The 19,461-nt window shown below is 44.8% G+C and overlaps 1 protein-coding gene and 1 pseudogene across 1 annotated transcript; one reads left to right on the top strand and one right to left on the bottom strand.

Annotated features, from left to right (window-relative positions):
* Positions 1-8,755: 8,755 nt before the first annotated feature.
* Positions 8,756-14,597, bottom strand: LOC125516878 (annotated as a pseudogene).
* A 1,965-nt stretch (positions 14,598-16,562) lies between these two features.
* On the top strand, positions 16,563-17,526 carry LOC125512513 (blue copper protein-like). The gene is made up of 2 exons (XM_048677610.1): positions 16,563-16,826; positions 16,960-17,526. Exons 1-2 carry the CDS (start codon positions 16,664-16,666, stop codon positions 17,286-17,288), a joined length of 492 nt encoding a protein of 163 aa, XP_048533567.1. The 5' UTR covers positions 16,563-16,663; the 3' UTR covers positions 17,289-17,526.
* Positions 17,527-19,461: the final 1,935 nt, after the last annotated feature.

The raw sequence follows: 19,461 nt of genomic DNA, 5'->3' as shown, positions 1-19,461 counted from the left end.
ACAACAATGCATGTAGTTGCACAGCTTGTAGCTTTAAGTTTGGCAATCTGCACACATGTTCATTTTAAATTACCTGAAATCTTAAAAGTGCACGTGCACTATTTGGCAAGACCGAGCGGCCGCGCTATGCGACAGCGAACAGCGACCTCACACTCGGTCCATCTCTTCTCAACTAAAAAGAAGGAAAAGACAAATCTTATCCACTCCCGAGCCCGACTACCTTCTTCCTCCACTAGCGACACCCGCCGCGCACCCCGCCTCCTCCCTCGCGCCGCCTCCTGACGATGCCAGCTCGCCGTCGCTGACCTCCCGTTGCGGTTGCGCATCGCCACCCCAGCAGGACTTACGTCTTCCCCGCCACCATGAGCCGCCACAAAGTTGTCCCCTACCTCTGGCGCCGCTGCGACTCATCTTCTGCCAAGGGCACATGCCTCTCCGCCGTTGAGCGCCGCTCCCTCGGCCATCCCCTCCCCTGCCGATTCTACAGCGCGGCCAGGTGCCTTGCCCCCGCCGCACAAGATTTGCAGCGGAGCTTGTACGAGCTCATGGCGGCTCCGCATGGCTGTGAATCCTCTCACATGCAGGTAGTATTCCCGTTCCTTCACTCCATTGATCTATCTCTCCCGCCAAACACCCTCCCCGCTCTCTCTCTCTCTCCACTGGTCTCCTCGAGAGGATTCAGCCATGAACTTGTTTGGTTTTACAAGAATGAACGTTGTAGGATCTAAATCTTGTTGATACTGGTAGTCTGACTTTGCTGTCATTTTCCTACTTCATCAATTTACTCTGGAAAGTTCGTATTTTTAGTAGTCTGGACTTGAGAAATTTACTTGATGTTGATTCAACTTGGGTTTCTATGGCAGCTGAAGTAGAAAATACAAATTTTGTAGCTTAACTGCTATAATCTGATCTTACCAGATATTGATGGGAGCAATCATACTTTTTGATGTCTGTGCAGTTCATCTAATTGGTATCGACAATTTTCACTCAGTCATATAATCCACCTCCACTTATGTGTGTCTAGTCTGCTACCTTAACCAAATAGTAGTAGTACTTGAATATTAAGAACATCTTCATTCTGACAGATTGTGAACTCAACCCCTTGTAGGTATTTTTTTCAGGAAATGCAGTCAAATTCATTGTACAGATGCATCACTTTTGTCATCTTGCTATGATTGGATTGTTGATCTACAGGAGTTTTGGCATCTTGCTGAAGGAGCTACGTTGATTAGGATTAGTGGTGGGTTTGTAAGGCGATTAGGATTTTAGTGGTGGGTTTGAGTTTGATTTTGACGGCGAGCTGTTCTAATTTTGTCATTATTGGTATGGGTATGGTTCATGATCCTATTTTGATCCATCTATTCTTGCCTAGACTGCAATTGTCTCGTTAAACATGATACTCTCCGTAGAGGTTCATTACCTTATGTACCTCTTTTTTCTTGTAAATGCATCTGTGTGGTTTCTCTGTTTTCTCCTAATTAATTTGCATGCATATAAGTAACCAGTTGGCTAGTTTGTTGTAATAGTTGCACAGGAACGCAAACGTAGTTGGATGCCGCATATACATATCTCAGTTGGCTAGCCAACTTATGAAGTTGCATAGTGAGGGCTAACCCGTTGCACAATCGATGGTATTTAGATGGATACACTTTGTAAACCATGTTCAAGCAGTGTGTATGTGGTTTATTTTGTTGCACACTCATGTGTGCCCTGCTGCCAAGGATATGCGTTCGTACAGGAGTATCTAGATCAAAGCAACACATATCCTAGTTAGCTTAGCCACACTTATGCAGTTGCACAGGGAAGGGCTATCTAGTTGCACGGTTGTCAGCTAGTTAGTTTTGGCTCCAGTGCCTAAATCATGTTTAGGCAGTGTGTATGCTATTTTTTTGGTTGCACACTCATGTGTGTCCAGTTGGTCATACAGTGCATCAAGTTGCACACATTTTTTTATTTTGTAGGTGTGCTTTGAAAAATCAACATACGTTGCTTACCTCATGGCATTTTTTTATATCAATTGTTTTTGCTCTCTTTTTTCTTTTATACATCTGGTTCTTTGACTAATTTTTTCGTTTGCTTTTTTTCACAGACCAAAAATGGTTGTAGAAGGAGATGCGGCTCTACTGAAGGAGAGGTATCCTCAACTTTTCAAATAGTTGCACAACAGTATCATACGAGTTGGCATCCTCAAGTTTCATAGTTATACCAAAACCATTTGGGAGTGGACAGTCTCAACTTTTAAAATAGTTCCACAACTATCACATGAGTTGGCATCCTCAACTATTTTAGTTGCACAAGAACCAATCAGGAGTTGGCATTTCCAACTTTTTTTAATAGTTGCACAACAATGTCACTTGAGTTGGCATCTTCTACTCCTTTAGTTGCACAAGAACCATTCAGTAGTTGGCATCCTCATGTGTTCACATGCATATGATTTTCTAGGTTTGCACATGCACTTGAATGTAGTTGCACTAATTATGTGTAAGATTATAATATTTTAAAATTCACTATTTTTTCCATTTCTTGTGTTCAGACAGCATAAATACATCCTATTCATCAGTTCAAAATTCATTATGTACTTGCACAAACATGCAACATGAATTGCATGTAGGAGTACTTGCAGTTGCATAAAATAGATGATGTAGTTGCACAATAACCAGCATAAGTTTTTTTAATTTTGCATACATAATTTTGAGCTAAAACCATACTGAATTTGAAAATATATGAGTTGGCATCTTCAACTTTTATACGAATTGAAGATGCCAACTACTAAAATTCAAACCCCACAAGTAGATGGATATAGATTGTTGTCAGTTGCACACCTGTACTCGTTAAGCTGCACAGATACAACCCAGAGTTGGTTCATTTCTCTCAGGCTTCTTTTTGCATCATGTTCAGGTTTTGCAAGTTATGGGGGTGGAGGAGCTGTTGTAGATTTGTGCACATAATTCTCAGCTACAAACACACATATACTACTGTGTGGAAAGGTCAAAGGAAAAAAGAACACTTGCAAACCAGATTCTTGTCTAGTAAGTAGTTGTGTTTTCATAGTACCTACAACAACTTTTCTTTTCTTCCTTTTTTTGCTACATGGATGTCGGTTCTTCTGGATTTTGTGTGAAATAAGACTCTATGCGCTCTCATATATATTTGCACATTTTCTGCATTTTGTTGCACAAAGTGCTACAAATGTTGGCTTGTCCCATGATGTAGTTGCACAAAAATTAGTTAAAATTGAACAGGTACAAAACCTCCCCGTTTTCACCTATGAAGAAGCTTTTTTTGGGAAAGAGAAATTTGTTTAGGGAAAAGGAAAAGTCTAGGAGGGAGGATCTGAACATGAGGAGAAAAGGATCTCCTTTTTTTCACCCCTACTGGTGCTACCTGGTACGTTCTGATATGTCCTCCCTCTTCTTTTTTAAAGCAAATTGTTCCATATCGCTGTTATTTCACTTTGATTCTGCCATGGCAGCTCTAGCGATGCAGATCCAGACCTGGGAAACCATTGTTTCATGGGGAAGAAGGTGGGACAGGTAAGGGCGTGGGAAAGAAGTGGCCAGGTGGCGTGAGAGCTTCAGGAGGGGAGGGGAGGGAAGGGCACGTGATGGCCTCGGGACCGCATCAGCGCGTGGTTTGTTGGGTTCACACGAGGCTGTTGCTACAGGGGGAAGCCCGGGGAGGCTTTCCTTTTCTGGGATCGGGGGGACCAGATCTTTCCTTTTTTAATGGCCGCTCGAGTGTGCTAGCGGGCCAACGGCCGCCCGCTATACATGTCCTTTAAATTGGCACACCATCTTTTTTAAGTTGCACAGTTTTACTAATCTTGTTGCACAGATGTGTTGCATCAGTTGGTAGAATTTTTTTAGGTGCCATGTGGGTTGCACAGTTTTTATGTCTTTGTTCAGTTGCATATATGTATAGTTGAATTTGTCTATCCTAGTATATTGTTGTAGTTGCACAGGTTGTAATGTGTGGTTTCGTGTTGATAACCTTGTTATTTTCTGTTTCTCTTTTTTTCACATCAGCTTAAAGAGGAGTATAGAGGCACGGACCAGACACCACTGTTTGGTGGAATTTTGCAAGCTGAAGCATTCGTGGCATCCAAGTTACCAATAACCTACAATCCGCAGGTTAGTGTTTTGCATACAGAAACTTGTACCACTTACCAATATTTTTCTATTGGCTGGGATGTATGTTCAGTTGGACATGTATAACTTTTGTAGTTGCGAGAATATAGAATTTAGTTGGCTGTGATGTATGTTCAGTTGCACATATAAGCTTCTGTAGTTGCACATGTTCTTTTGGACAGTCAAAGTGTTCATTTACAACCATTTTCATCAACTTTTGGCAGAATGCATGTTTTTTAGTTTGTGCCACAGTGCATGTGTAGTTGGCTAGAATCATGTTTTTAGTTGGCCAGAAAGTGTGTATTAGTCGTTTTGCTTATCACATCATGGTCAGTTACAGACATTTTACTTTTTATTATTTTTTCTAACTGAATCAGTACTGAGTCTTTTTGTATTGATGTAGAAAAAGGCAAAGATTGTGAAAGTGGTCAATGAGCTGTGCAAGGCTGTAACTGAACAGGTTGGCACCTTCATTGAAGCAGTTGCCAAGATCGATGATGAGGAACCAGATATTGAACCTTACGTACAGCAGCCATGAATGAAAATTGGGGCGTCACGCCGTGCTCCAAAAAGAAAGAGACGGGGGTCAACTATACAAGAAGAAGAAGAGTTTGTTGAGGATGAGTCAGAAGAAGATGAGGAAATGGAAGTAGCGATAGATGCTGACGACGAGGAGGACAAATATGTGGATGAATCAGAGGAGGAGGACAAGGATGAGGATAACAATGAAGAAGATGCAGAGGAGGAGGAGGAAGAGGAAGAGGTGGAGGAAGAGGAGGATGAGGAGGAGGAGGACAAACAAGAAGATGACAAAGGAGAGGAGGAGGACAAGGAAGAAGATAGTGAGGCGGAGGAGGAGGAAGAAGAAGGTGAGGCCAAAGAGGGGGACGGGGACAAAGGGGCAGCAGTTGATGGCAGTGAGAGGGGAGAAGACAAAGGCGCAGCAGCTGATGGCAGTGAGAGGGAAGAAGACGATGATGAAGAATACGAGGATGGTTATGGTGATGATAAAGGGGGATCCGATGGAGGCAGCGACAGCAGCGATGACGATGATGATGACAACGCCCCTGGTTCTGGTGGTACAGGTGGCAACACATCCAAGAGGACTAGCACTTCTGCCACCCCTGCGAGCAGCAGCAATTCATTGAGTAGCAGGAGCACACTACATATGTTGATTGACAAAACTTACTGGAAAGACAAGGATTTGCCGAAGTCAAAGAAAAATGACGAAGCAGAGTCTCAGGGCAGCATTGATATGTTCAAGCTCTGCAACTTGAAGCCAGCTTTGCCAACCACCTTTCCTGTGCCAGATTTCAGCGACAAAGATATGTGTGAGAAGATCAACTTTGCCATTGACAAGAGCCCGTTCTTATCAAGTGAAGCTGAAAAGAATCAAATTGACATGGAGGAAGCAGGAAAGGGTCTTGACTGGGTTCATTCAAAGGAAAAATATAAGGAATATTTAAAGCAGCTCCCAGACCTAAGCTCCAGCAAGAGCAAGGCAGCATCCATGGCAAACCCTCACGTGGTCCAGAAGCGTAAAGCAGTTTCAATGAAGAAGAATCTGCAGTTGCCTCAAACCAAGGAGAAGATGGTGAATGCAGATGCTGAAGTAAATATGGTAAAGGAAGCTGTGCTTCAAACTGATATGCCAACTGTAGTGAGCAGAGAGCCAACCAATGTCAGAGAAGTTCAACAGATCAAGGGGAAGACTCCCCTTTCAACAGTCCCACCAAAACCACCTAAGCAGAAGATTGTCAAGTTTGCCAGGGGCACAAAGGGGGAACAGGCCACAAAAGATTTGGGGTTCAGAGACGAGAGAGAACTGCGAGCCGCAGCCATTGATGCAGGGGTGCCAAGTTCTGCTAGGTTGCTGCCAACTCAGACTGGAAAGATGCCAACTACAGATACCAGTGTGCCAACTGATGTGTCAGTTAGCAGCATGGTCACAGTCAAAACCACCACAGCTGGTCAGGAAGGCACCACTACAACTGCAAGCCCCAAGGTGCCTACTCATAGAGATGCTTCAATGCCAAACACAAAAGGTGGTGATCCAACTATCAAAGTGCCATCCCCAAGAGCTGACTTTCAGCAACCATTAACACAAGAGGAGGTGTTCAACATTATAAGTAGGTGCAAGCCTCCAAGGCCTCCAATTACAACACTATTGCGAACCAAGTCAGTGAACGATGCACCCGTGTTTGTGCCGCAAGGAGATGCCCTGGTCCTTGAACCCTTAAGAAGATCAAAGTCTTATCATGGTGACGGGTTCTGTGATGCACCATCTTTTGACCTTGGCATAGATGGTGATGCTCCAGCACCTGCTCCAGCAGCAGAAACATCGGAAGCCGGTGTGATTTGCATTGATGAGTGTGAGTTGGACCCAGCAGCTGTGAATGAAGGATGTGCTGCTGCTGATGCTGGCAAGGCAATAGCTCAAGAGCTAGATGTTGGTTCACCAGATAATTGCCACACCCCGATATGCGCAGAACCAGAAGCTGGCACGAGCAGTTCTTCGGGACCACCTATTGCACGAAGACAGAGGAGGGTAATAAGGCCCGCAGCATCTCAAAGGTCTCCATTCATTGACTACAACAAGAAGGCTTTCAGCTCCAATGAGGCAGTGAACAAGCTTTACACTGCCCTCTTGTATTGGGTCAGGCATCACAAAGGAGCAAATGATGAAGCTACCAGGTAAACTAACTCCCCACAGCCTACATACATATCTTTTTCAGTTGCACAGGACCAGCCACTTAGTTGCATAGAAAGCATAGCATGTTGCACAGAATAGGGATTTTAGTTGCACACTGTTCTGTTTTCAATTTCATACACATTTTATTGCTGCTGTGACCCTTCGAGCTAACTTGTCTTTTTATTGCTTTCAAAAAAATCAGCCCTGAGATAATCAGGTATGGTGCTTTCTACATTTCTTTAAAGGAGTTAGTTGATTCGATGAAGCCGGTTCAATGGTTGTCAAAAATTGTTACTGAGACTGGAATCTTACACATCATGGATAACTTACCAGAAGGGTCAAAGAAGGTTGTTATGCCACTGAGGTTTTCTATAAGTTTTTCAAAAACCTTCTTTTTACCCTCATCTTTGTTCTGTAGCACTTTTTTCATTGACCATTTGAGGGAGGCCTTTCACCTAGTAAGGAGTTTTGAGCCATGTTTTATAATCTCTGCAGATAAATTTATAGCAAGGGATCCACAATGTGAATGAGATAAACAAGAAGTTTGATTACAAGAACCGTCTCGACAAGAAAGACTTGGTGAGTGTTGTGCCCACATGATCAATCTTTTTTTAGTTGGCACCCACAACATGTACAGTTGCACATGACACATCTGTTAGTTGGCAGATACTTGTTGCAACCTGTTTTTAACTTGACCAAGTCTTTTACTATTTTTTCTTAGCTACAGCCTGTATTTTGTGTCTGAAATCGTTCACGGTTGCAGGTCATGCTGCCAGTGCTCGAGTGCGCTGATGTAACCGATAAGGAGGGAGGGAGGCATTATTGGGTCTTCAATGTCAATTTGAGGGACGAACGCTCTGAAGTTCTTGACTCAAGCAGGACGCTGGACAACATTGTGCTGATGACCACCGCCTCTACCATCGCGGGGGCAGTACGCCAGCTATGCAGGAAGCATTACCCAAAGTTCAGCATCGAGCACTTCCAGATTATTGACATTGATGTACCGAAGCAGCTCGGCAAGTAAGACAATAAGCATGGCATTCCTTCTCAATCATATACCATCATTTTGTAGTTTTTAAAATTTTCTACATGTGCAATCTTTAGTTTTTTTAAGACACAGTACTAGTCTTCAATCTGTTTTATCATTTTTATGATTTTCTAATGGATTATCTAGCCAGTTGCAGAGTGGCGCATAAGTAGTTGCACACTGGCACGTAAGCAGTTGCACAGTGGCACATAATGAGTTGCAGTAGAACACAAACAGTTGCATAGTAGGACATAAGCAGTTGCATAGTAGAACAGAAGCAGTTGCACAGTAGGACATAAGCAGTTGCACAAAGTGCATTACCTTTATTTGGTTTTAATTTTACGTGACAAAATTTTTTTTGTGCCCATTTTGCAATAATGAGTGTGGGTTGTTCGCACTGCTTAACGCCACCGAGTGGAATGGTAGCCAACTGCCCAACTACGACCCCAGGGAAGTACTCAACATCAGGAAGAAGCTGACATATGATTGGGTCACCAGCGTGCACAACACCGCCCCATGGAGGAAGTTGCTGAGATACGACAAGGAGTAGGTCAGTACTATTTTTCTTTTTTTCTGCTCCATGGAGGAAGTTGCTAGTTTGTACAATTTTTTTAAGCAGATTTTGTAGTTGCACACTACTAGTAATTGCGTTTGCAACTCAATATCATCACTTTTGTTGATACATTAGGAGCACTGGATATACAATTGTTCAACAACTAAATATTTAACCAGTTGCCAACAAAGGCACAAATAGCAACTTTTTTTACACAGTGCATGAACTAATTCAAGGAGCATAAATTAGATAAAGAGGAATCATAGATGCTGAATGTGTCCACTTGGTCCCAACATTGCTAAAAAAACATCATTCTTTTCCTTTTTTGTTCCAAAGTTACAAATGAGGAAACAGAATCACAGGAGCCTGAGTGGACACACACCAGCAGTGTGCTCTGTAGATTGGCACTGGCTGCATTTGTTTTTCTTCTTTGGTGTAGCTCCAGCGCCGATTTGTACCGTCGACTCTTTGCCCTACCCTTTGTAGTAGATCTTGGAGGATCCCTGGGCACAAAATCATCAGAAGCTTGTGCAAGGGATGCAGCCTCCAACGGGGCAGTAGGACCGTCACGATCACCTGTGTAATAATCATATAAAAAGTTTATTATTTTTGTTATTGTGCAACCAGCACTGATATTCTGTGCAACCACACAGCACATTTTGTGCAACTAACTGGTTGTTGTGTGCAAGTTAAGTTGAAAAAAACACCTGCAGTAGCGCGGCCTGTCATGGTACTTGAATTGTAATCGCCTATGGGCAGAACATGAAAAACAAGTTAGATTTTTAGCTTGATCCTCAAACTAACACAGCGCACGAACTAGGCAGCATGTTCTGTTCAACTGGGCACTATGATATGTGCAACTAAAGTCACACACCCTAGTTTTTGTTTGGAGTCGGTGAAGGTACTTGAAGGAAATATGCCCTAGAGGCAATAATAAAGTTATTATTTATTTCCTTATATCATGATAAAAGTTTGTTATTCATGCTAGAATTGTATTAACCGGAAACATAATACATGTGTGAATACATAGACAAACAGAGTGTCACTAGTATGCCTCTACTTGACTAGCTCGTTAATCAAAGATGGTTATGTTTCCTAACCATTGACAAAGAGTTGTTATTTGATTAACGGGATCACATCATTAGTTGAATGATCTGATTGACATGACCCATTCCATTAGCTTAGCACCCGATCGTTTAGTATGTTGCTATTGCTTTCTTCATGACTTATACATGTTCCTATAACTATGAGATTATGTAACTCCCGTGTGCCGGAGGAACACTTTGTGTGCAACCAAACGTCACAACGTAACTGGGTGATTATAAAGGTGCTCTACAGGTGTCTCCAAAGGTACATGTTGGGTTGACGTATTTCGAGATTAGGATTTGTCACTCCGATCGTCGGAGAGGTATCTCAGGGCCCTCTCAGTAATGCACATCACTTAAGCCTTGCAAGCATTGCAACTAATGAGTTAGTTGCGGGATGATCTATTACAGAACGAGTAAAGAGACTTGCCGGTAACGAGATTGAACTAGGTATTGGATACCGACGATCGAATCTCGGGCAAGTAACATACCGATGACAAAGGGAACAACGTATGTTGTTATGCGGTCTGACCGATAAAGATCTTCGTAGAATATGTAGGAGCCAATATGGGCATCCAGGTCCCGCTATTGGTTATTGACCGGAGACATGTCTCGGTCATGTCTACATTGTTCTCGAACCCGTAGGGTCCGCACGCTTAAGGTTTCGATGACAGTTATGTTATGAGTTTATACGTTTTGATGTACCGAAGGTTGTTAGGAGTCCCGGATGAGATCACGGACATGACGAGGAGTCTCGAAATGGTCGAGACATAAAGATTGATATATTGGAAGCCTATGTTTGGATATCGGAAGTGTTCCGGGTGAAATCGGGATTTTACCGGAGTACCGGGAGGTTACCGGAACCCCCCGGGAGCTAAATGGGCCTTAATAGGCCTTAGTGGAAGAAGAGGAGAGGCGGCCAGGGCTTGGGCCGCGCGCCCCTCCCCCCTAGTCCGAATAGGACAAGGAGAGAGGGGGTCGGCGCCCCCCTCCTTCTCTCTCTCTTTTCCACCTCATGAATCCTATTCCAACTAGGATTGGGGGAGAAGTCCTACTCCCGGAGGGAGTAGGACTCCTCCTGGCGCGCCATATGGTGGCCGGCCGGCCTCCCCCTCTTGAACCTTTATATACGGAGGCAGGGGCACCCCAGAGACACACAAGTTGATCCACGTGATCATATTCTTAGCCGTGTGCGGCGCCCCCTGCCACCATAGTCCTCGATAATATTGTAGCGGTGCTTAGGCGAAGCCCTGCGACAGTAGCACATCAAGATCGTCACCACGCCGTTGTGCTGACAAAACTCTTCCCCGACACTTTGCTGGATTGGAGTCCGGGGATCGTCATCGAGCTGAACATGTGCTAGAACTCGGATGTGCCATAGTTTCGGTGCTTGATCGGTCGGGCCGTGGAGACGTACGACTACATCAACCAAACGCTTCCGTTGTCGATCTACAAGGGTACGTAGATCACACTCTCCCCTCTCGTTGCTATGCGTCACCATGATCTTGCGTGTGCGTAGGAATTTTTTTGAAATTACTACGTTCCCCAACAGTACTTACCTGGGTGATGAGCCCCCTGAGTCCTGCCTGTAGGTCCATTGGGAGTAGCACGCAAGGCACTGCTAGTTGGGCCTGGCAGGGGAGGAGGTCTTTGAGGGTTGGCATCACCTATAGGCAGAACAGGACAAACAAGTCAGTTGTGTTTATCTTTTGATGCTCGAACTAACACAGCATGCACAACTAGGTAGCCTGTTCGGTGCAACTGAGCACCATGATGTGTGCAACTGGAGTTATAGACCTATTTTGATGGGGAGTTGGGGGCAGGTAATTACCTGGACGATGAGCCCCCTGAGTGCTGCCTGTAGGGCCATTGGGAGGAGCACGCAGGGGAGGAGGTGGCGGAGGATGCCGTGTACAGCCAGGAGGGGCAGGAGGTTCTTGAGGGTTGACATCACCTATATCCAGAACAGGAAAAATAAGTTAGTTGTGTTATCTTGATGCTTGAACTAACACAGCGTGCGCAACTAGGCAGCCTATTCTATCCAACTGGCTACCATGGTGTGTGTATCTGGGCATAATGATGTGTGCAACTGAAGTTACACACCTAGTTAGATCAGGAGTTGGGGTAGGTAATTACCTGGATGATGAGCCCCCTGATTGCTGCCTGGAGGTGGAGGAGGTCCTCGAGGGTTGCCATCATCTGATGGCCCCGTTGCAGTAGTCGGTTTTTTCTTTTTCTTGGACTTGTTCAGGTGGCCGATCTCGGTACGTTCTGCACGCATATGCTTGTATACAATAGCTTGTGCTGGATCAGAACCACTCGCAAACTTTGCTAGTTTCCGAAAATCGTATATCATGTTCCTCTCCCTTATCTGCTTCTTTGATTGAGGAGGCATTTCATCCGGTTGCTCATAAGCAGTCCCTGGCGCACTAGGTACAGCAGTAGGTGTCCACCGTCTTAGCAGGTACCTTTCCGGTATGACATCAACTCCAATATGGCTGAACACCTTGAGGATGTGGCAACAGAGGATGCCGTCCTTGTCCATTTTACAGCACTCACACAAATAGGAACCTTCCTCCACCCTTGCCTGCACCAAGTAGTTTCGAGAACCATATTTGGCAACAAATTCCTGGTTCGGTCTGAGCTCAAATACATCAGCACCAACTTGGAATGCATTATGACGTCCAATCAGCTCAAACTCTTCTATGAACTTGCGGTAAAGGTCCCTAGTATAGGTTTTGTAAGATTGCTTCTCTATTGGGAAGTTGGACGACAACTCAATCTCAAGGTGTTCTGTCCTGTAATCATTGCAGCCTTCCTTGGCAAGGATGTGGTTCTGGATTTTTTCATATTGCTTGACGAAGTTCAGCATTGAGTTGTGTGGGTTCACATATCTTTTCAGGCCGGCGTTGAACCCCTCACTATGCTGTGTAGACTGGAGGAAGGGGAAGAACCTGTGTTTGAAGTAGCACGGCACCCAAGTTGACCTGTATTCGTATAACTTCTCAAAGTGCGTGTGTGTCATAGCCTCATACTTCATCATTAACTCAGCCCAATTCTGCTCAAACTCGTCTATAGTGAAGCTGAAGTCAACACACTTGTTGAAATCATCAGAGAGTCCTGGATTCTGGCACAGCAGCCAACCAACTTTTTCCTGAGCCTTTTTCATGATGTGCCATCGACAACAGCGGTGCATGGTGGTTGGAAAGATGCTCTGTATTGACTGCCTCATCGCATCATCCCGATCGATGATGAAGTTGTCAGGAGGTTTGCCATCCATAGCCTCTAGGAATGCTCCAAAGACCCAATCAAAGCTCGATGCCAACTCCTGCCTCACAAACGCGCAACCCAGCATGAAAGATTGGCCATGTCAGTTTATTCCTATGAAGGGCGCGAACGGCATATTGTACATGTTGGTCATGTAGTTGGTGTCAAACGATATGCAATTGTGGTACGCCTCCGCATAAGCTTTTCGAGCTAAGCCATCCACCCAAAATATGTTCACAACTCTGTCCTCTTCATCATATTTCACCTTATAGAAGAAGTCTGGATCGGTTTTTTGTATATCCTTGAAGTGCGCAATTGTCTCAATCAGATCACTCTCCTTTGTGTCATCTCTAGGGAAACTTGTACAAAGATTTGTTATTGCCTTTGGTCCGAACGGCACCATCATCTCAGATCCATAGAACTCTGCCATTACATGCATCATTCGTCCTGCATAATACAAAAACAAACAGTATATCCTTTTTTTAGTTGCACAAATACGCACATCCAGCTGCACAGTAATAGGACACGTGTTGGCACAGAAGATAATCGCAGGAAATGGACACCTAGCTGCACCTTTTTAAAAACACTTTGCAGTTTTTGCATACAGGACATTGTGTAGTTGCACAGTAAAGACAATCTAGTTGCACAAGAAGCACCAAAAGTGATATACAAAAAGCATGGGAAGTTGGACACCAGTTGCACAGTTAAGCCATTTCAGTTGCACAGTAGTACCATAACAGTTGCACACTGGACTGCCTAGAGGGAAACTTAATTCTTTAAGGGATATAGAAAAACACCACACCTGTAGTCAAGTTGCAGTTATACAAGATGTGCAGAAACTCCTTTTCATTAGGTGAGATGCCTTGGTGGGATCTCAAGTATTTGGACAATGAAGGTTTGTTCACGAGCGGATGATTGTGGTCACGAACAAAGTGCGTCACCTCCCATCGCCCATCTATCAGCTTCACCAACATTTTCGCCTTGCATTCAGTCTGCTTTATTGTCTCGCGTTTGTGCTTCTTCTTCTTCTTACTAGTACCAGCCTCCTCTTCAGCAAATATTGGAGGTTCTTCTTCCATCTCCTCGTCACTGTTAACAGATTTTGGATCTGGAATAGGGTCCAGGACAGGAGGAGCCTCAGCTCCTCCATCATCAGCTTTGGGCTTCTTGAACTTGTTGCAGCAAAACTGTTGTTTTATCAATTCATTGGTGCGGGGTGTCCGTCTAGAGGTGTTCATCTTGATAGAGAAACCCATCCGTAGTGCATAGCTGTTGTAGTGATGCTTAGCAATTTGAAGGTTGTCAAACCTCATGCCAACATAGGGTTCCATAGGTTGAGAACCAGCCTCATCCTCTCCTTCTTCTACTTGCACAGCTCCGTCAACAGCCCCAGCTCCTAGCTCAGTCCTGGTTGGACCAGGAACATTTGCCTCGGTTCCCGTGTCATCAAGAGTATGGCTCTCTGACTGCAAAGACACCACTACAGGGGCACCACGGGCTGATGACTGGCCTGCCACATTGTCATGGCCCATAGGGCTACCATCACGACTTGCCTGCATGTAGTAAACAGATCGACCATTTTCTGTCCAATTTCCTTGTTGTATGTTGGGTTGCTGCTGATCCATATCATGAGGAAGCTCATTGAGATCTGGAGGCAACTCATTGAGATCAAGCATTTTTTTCCTTGTTTTTGGATGCTGCCACACACTCCCTGCACATATAAAAAAGAAGAAATTGATGTCATCAGTTGGTAACCACAGAAAAAAAGTGTTTCAAACAACCTAAAAACTTAGTAAATAGGCAGTTGCACACCATTTTGTGACAATATTAGTTCCAAAAGCAACATGACTGTAGCATAATCTTTATTATAGCAGTTATGAAATTTTTTGTTTGCACAGATTTGTTATGTTAGTTGCACAGTTTGTAGTAAATAACTGGCAAGAGCATGACTTCTTTTTGCTACAGACTTTTTCAGACTTTTTCCCTTTGTTTTGTTGCAATGATCTGTAGGTTTCCGTCTCGCAAGGAGCTCTTTTCAGATTTTTCTGCACATAATTGGATGCTACATTTGAGAAGGAAAATCCAGGTGAAAGAAGAAAGAAGAATTGGAGGACAGATTATAGTTATATGTTTTTCATCGCCGTTTATGTTTCTAGTTCCGGTATATTTGAACAAATTAATATGGTTTGCAATAGGTGTGGGACCAGAATATATGTGTGGGACAAGATTATATGTGTGAATATGTTAATATGGTTTGTGGCTTCATTAGCCATGAACAAAAGTTCTTGTGTTTTTCCCGTTGCACTACAGATTTCTGGTTTTCGCTAGAATAGACGTCTCAATTGCCAGTATGCATTTTTCCACTTGGCCAGCATACATATTCAGTTGGACATTCAATGTTTTTAGTTGGCTAGAATAGATGTCTCAGCTGGCCAGGTTGCATTTATTTCAGTTTTTGGCCAACATGCATGTTTAGTTGGACAGTTAATGCATTCAGTTGGCTAGAATAGATGTCTCAGTTGGCCAGGATACATTTTCTCAGTTTTTGGCCAACATGCATGTTTAGTTGGCCAGAAAACATGTTTTTTATTTGCACATATACTACAGTTTTTCTAAAGAGTTCACTCACAAACATGTATTGCCAAATATACATGTTTACTTGGCCAGGATACATGTTTAGTTGGTCAGGATACATGTTTTTTAGTTGGCCAGAAAACACGTGGGGTACAATGCATGTTTGTGATTTGGCTAGCATGCATGCCGAGTTGCCAGAATATAGGTTCAGTTGGCTGGGATGCATGTTCAGTTGCACATTTATGAATTTTTCGTTGCACATATCTATTGGGCAGTCAATTTTTTGTTCATTTTGCAAACAATAACTACAAGTTGGTAGAATGCATGTTTAGTTTTTGGCTACAATGCTTTGTTGAGTTGGCTTTAATCATGTTTTAATTGGCCAGAGAACTTGTTTTTAGTTGGCCTGTTTAACACATCCAGGTGGTAGAAACTTGTTTGGCATGCATCAAGTAGTTTTTGACATGTTTAACACATCCAGCAGTAACATCAAGTAGGCTGGTGTGATGTGCCAGATTCACCTTTTTTTGAAGCAGCTTCTTCATGGATTTGTTCTAGATCCATGAAGAAGGGGGTTTACATATGCCTATGCAGTAGAAGAAAGGGGGGAAGTGAAGAGGGGCAGAGGGGGCTTACCTACTTGATCTTACTGCCTGGTATGGCTCTGTCCACCCTGTCCTTTAGATCTTATTTTTTGAAGCAACTCCTTCTACCTTGGGGCTCCCATGGCGGCTGTGTAGGAGGAGGAAGAAGGGCTGGGGGCGATTCTGTTGGATTTGCTTCTGGCGTGGAGAAGAAGAAGAAGGCAGCGTGGGAGGGGCTGAGGCGTGGGGGCGAGCGGGGGCGTGGGTGCGAGCTGGGGACAGCTGGCCACGTGGGGCATTTTCTGTTTGGTGGCCGCTCGATCGGTTTGTTTGGTGGCCGGTCGATCGGTCGGTTTGATGGGCCCTTCCTTTTCTGTTTCATGAGGGACAGGGGTTTTTTTTTTTAGCCGGCCGCTTGGTTGCATTAGTGGGCAGCCGGCCGCCCACTAGACACGTCCTTTATTATTACAGGGGAATTTATCCTGCTGCTTTGATCAACATATCTGAGTCCTTTTTCAAGGGAAAAGTTATGTAGAAAATGGATCGAAAAGTAACACAAACGCTGACCAACTTAGTCGGCCGGGTGGCCTCTTGATCCCGTGACAAGCACGTGACCCATATGGCCCTATAAAACGACCGTCCAAGCTTCCCCGTCAATCGCGCAATCCAGTTAGTAGCGAGAGACATCGATCGATAGCCACGCTTAGCTCCTTCATCTACTCCATACAGCTAACTCCGAGCCTTCACTTCGACCATGGCCTCGTCCTCCGCGCTGATCGCGCTCCTTGTTGTCCTTGGCTGCGCTGCGGCGGCCTCCGCGGCCACGTTCACCGTCGGAGATGGGCAAGGGTGGACGACCGGCGCCAACTACGCCACCTGGGCCAGCGGCAAGACCTTCGCGGTTGGAGACAAGCTCGGTGAGTCGTCAGCACTCCTATTTCTACACAATGATTTTAGATGATAGAGCAGCTAGCTGATGATGGCTAGGTGGTTGACCCTCAGTTTGTTCACGGATCGTGGCCTAATATTTTCTGCTCTCTGTTTTCTCAGTGTTCAACTACGCGAGCCAGGCCCACACAGTGACCGAAGTCACCAAGAGCGAGTACGACGCCTGCTCCAGCAACGCCAACGGTGACAACAGCGGCGCCACCACCATGACCCTCAAAGCCGGCGCGAACTACTACATCTGCACCATCGGCACCCACTGCGCCGCCGGCATGAAGCTAGCCGTCACCGCCGGCGACTCCAGCCCCGGTACCCCCGCGGCGGGGACGCCGCCCACCACCCCGTCCGGGTCCGGCGGCTCCCGCGTGCGCATGGAGGCCGGCCCCGTCCTCGCGGCCACCGCCGGCGTCCTCCTCAAGCTCGCCCTCTTCTGATCCTCCGATGATTCGATGTTGGAAAGTTTCGTCGATCGTTCTACGTTTTCTTCTGACGGACACGCACACGCTAGTTTGGAACGAGAGTGGTTGCCTGTGCTTCCTGATGTGATATGATTGGTTGGTTTCGTAGTAGTTGGCGTGAGTGACTTGTATGGATCATTATCTCGATGTTTCTATCTAGTAGTAATAGGACTCCTCCATACGAGGGTGATCAAATAAGTTTGGATTCTGTCAATGCTGAGGTTTAATTGTTCTTACTTTCGAGAAAAATGCAGATTTTTCTTCTTCATAAAGGTGGATAACCCCGGGCTTTGCATCGAATCGAATGATGCACACAACCATGTATTATTAAAAAAATCCAGCAACCAAACAATCACGACAGTAGCTCCACCAATTAACCACTGACTCTGATAAAAAACAGAAGCAAACAAAAATACACAGCTACTCCCTCTGTAAACTAATATAAGAGCGTTTAGATCACTAAAATAGTAATCTAAACGCTTTTATATTACTTTACGGAGGGAGTACTAGGCTAAGCCTTCAATAAGAAAATGTTGCGTCGATGGTGACAAGTGCAACATAGGTTGGTCTTGTGATTTCTATCCCCAAAGTCGAGCTTCGATCCACCACCTTCAGTAAGGACACAACACATGCATGCGTCGACATAGCCTGATCAAAGATATTGTGTCTTCATCATATTGTGCAAACTCATCGTTGAAGTTGTCTCTACTTTCATCCCTTGATCGGCTACCGATGCCTCATCTATACGCACGCACGCTTATTTCTATGAGCACCTTCAAAAGACCGAGCCGATTAATTTTAAAAAGAACACTCATGGCAAGTATATGACTTAAACCCATTGAGTTGATTCTACCGCAAGAAACCTAATCGTCTGAGCAACGCTCAATGTGCAATTGTTCTTGCATTTCCTTCTTATACCTAGTTTTGGTCATGGGAGAGAGTGATGCATGTGGGCGGTTAGGCAGGCTATGGACTATGGTAGTAAGACTGTGACTAGACTGGAGGAACTAAAGAATGGAATTATGAGAAGACAACAAGATCGGACGGAATCGGTTTGGTTAGGATGGCTACGTGTCATCACAAGTTCCAACGTGTGGACATATTTTGCAACATCTTCAGAGAAAGCAAGGCCGAAAAGGAGAGATGGACGATAGTTTGGAGTGCACAAATTGTTGACGAGTTACTTTTGCGATAGGAGTGGAGTGGTTGGCACTAACTATATACGATCGTTAGAGATTCAACGGCGAGAGTAGCAAGTCCTTTTCGGTGTTTCGGTTCAGAATTCTGCAGGACAAAAGTTTCCAGAGTCAACACCTGCTCCGGCCGGCCGTGCGAATCCTGCGGTTAGTTAAGTTCTTTTCCGTAGCTAGGTTGTGCCAACTTCTAACTGATGAGGTCATTCTTTTTTCTTGAGAGAAGAACTGATGAGGTGAACTCTCTTGAAAAAAGAGGCAAGTAGTTTTTGTCAAAGAGCAATTGTTTTTTTAAGAACTGTTGAAGGATGCTGCTACACGGCAGTCGACCGATACTAGCCCAGGATCAGCTCCCTCCTGAGCCGTTCGATCATCAAACGGTAGACTTACTATCGTTCCTCTCCACAGACGTCACACACACACACACACACACACGCAACCGCCTCCTTCCAACCTCATCTTCCGCAATGCTTGCTCTGCCCTCCCTGAATCGCCTTCGCCGATCACTTCCCTGGGGCGCTGCTCTCGCTCGACTCACACCTCTCAGCACTCGGCACCGACTTCGCCCACGGCCACTATCATTCATAGCAGAGTGAATTACAAAAAAACCACCACATTTCAAGTTCACATCCGAATTTGCCACCATATTTCTTGGGCGCCCCAAAAATCAACCAGTTCCCTTGCTAATATTCTCAATAAACACTAATGATCGATTTGGGGTGATTTAATCCTATTTCTGACATAAAGGGCCCGCCTATAAGCAGTGACATGGCATAAAATAGTCAACACCCTAGAAAGGGTCCACGAGTCATCAGCTGAACTAACAAAAGGGTCCCTAAAAAATTGCAAAAATCACCCTAGAAACAAAATTAGATTACAATGGAGCCCTTGCAGGGAGGTTGTTGTGCCTGTGAGCACAATCACCGTCGGAGGGAAGATAGGAGTCGATAGAGGGG

The sequence above is a fragment of the Triticum urartu genome, chromosome 6 (assembly GCF_003073215.2).
Source record: "Triticum urartu cultivar G1812 chromosome 6, Tu2.1, whole genome shotgun sequence".
NCBI classification, from domain to species: Eukaryota; Viridiplantae; Streptophyta; class Magnoliopsida; order Poales; family Poaceae; genus Triticum; species Triticum urartu.
This window is presented reverse-complemented; position numbering and strand designations above follow the sequence as displayed.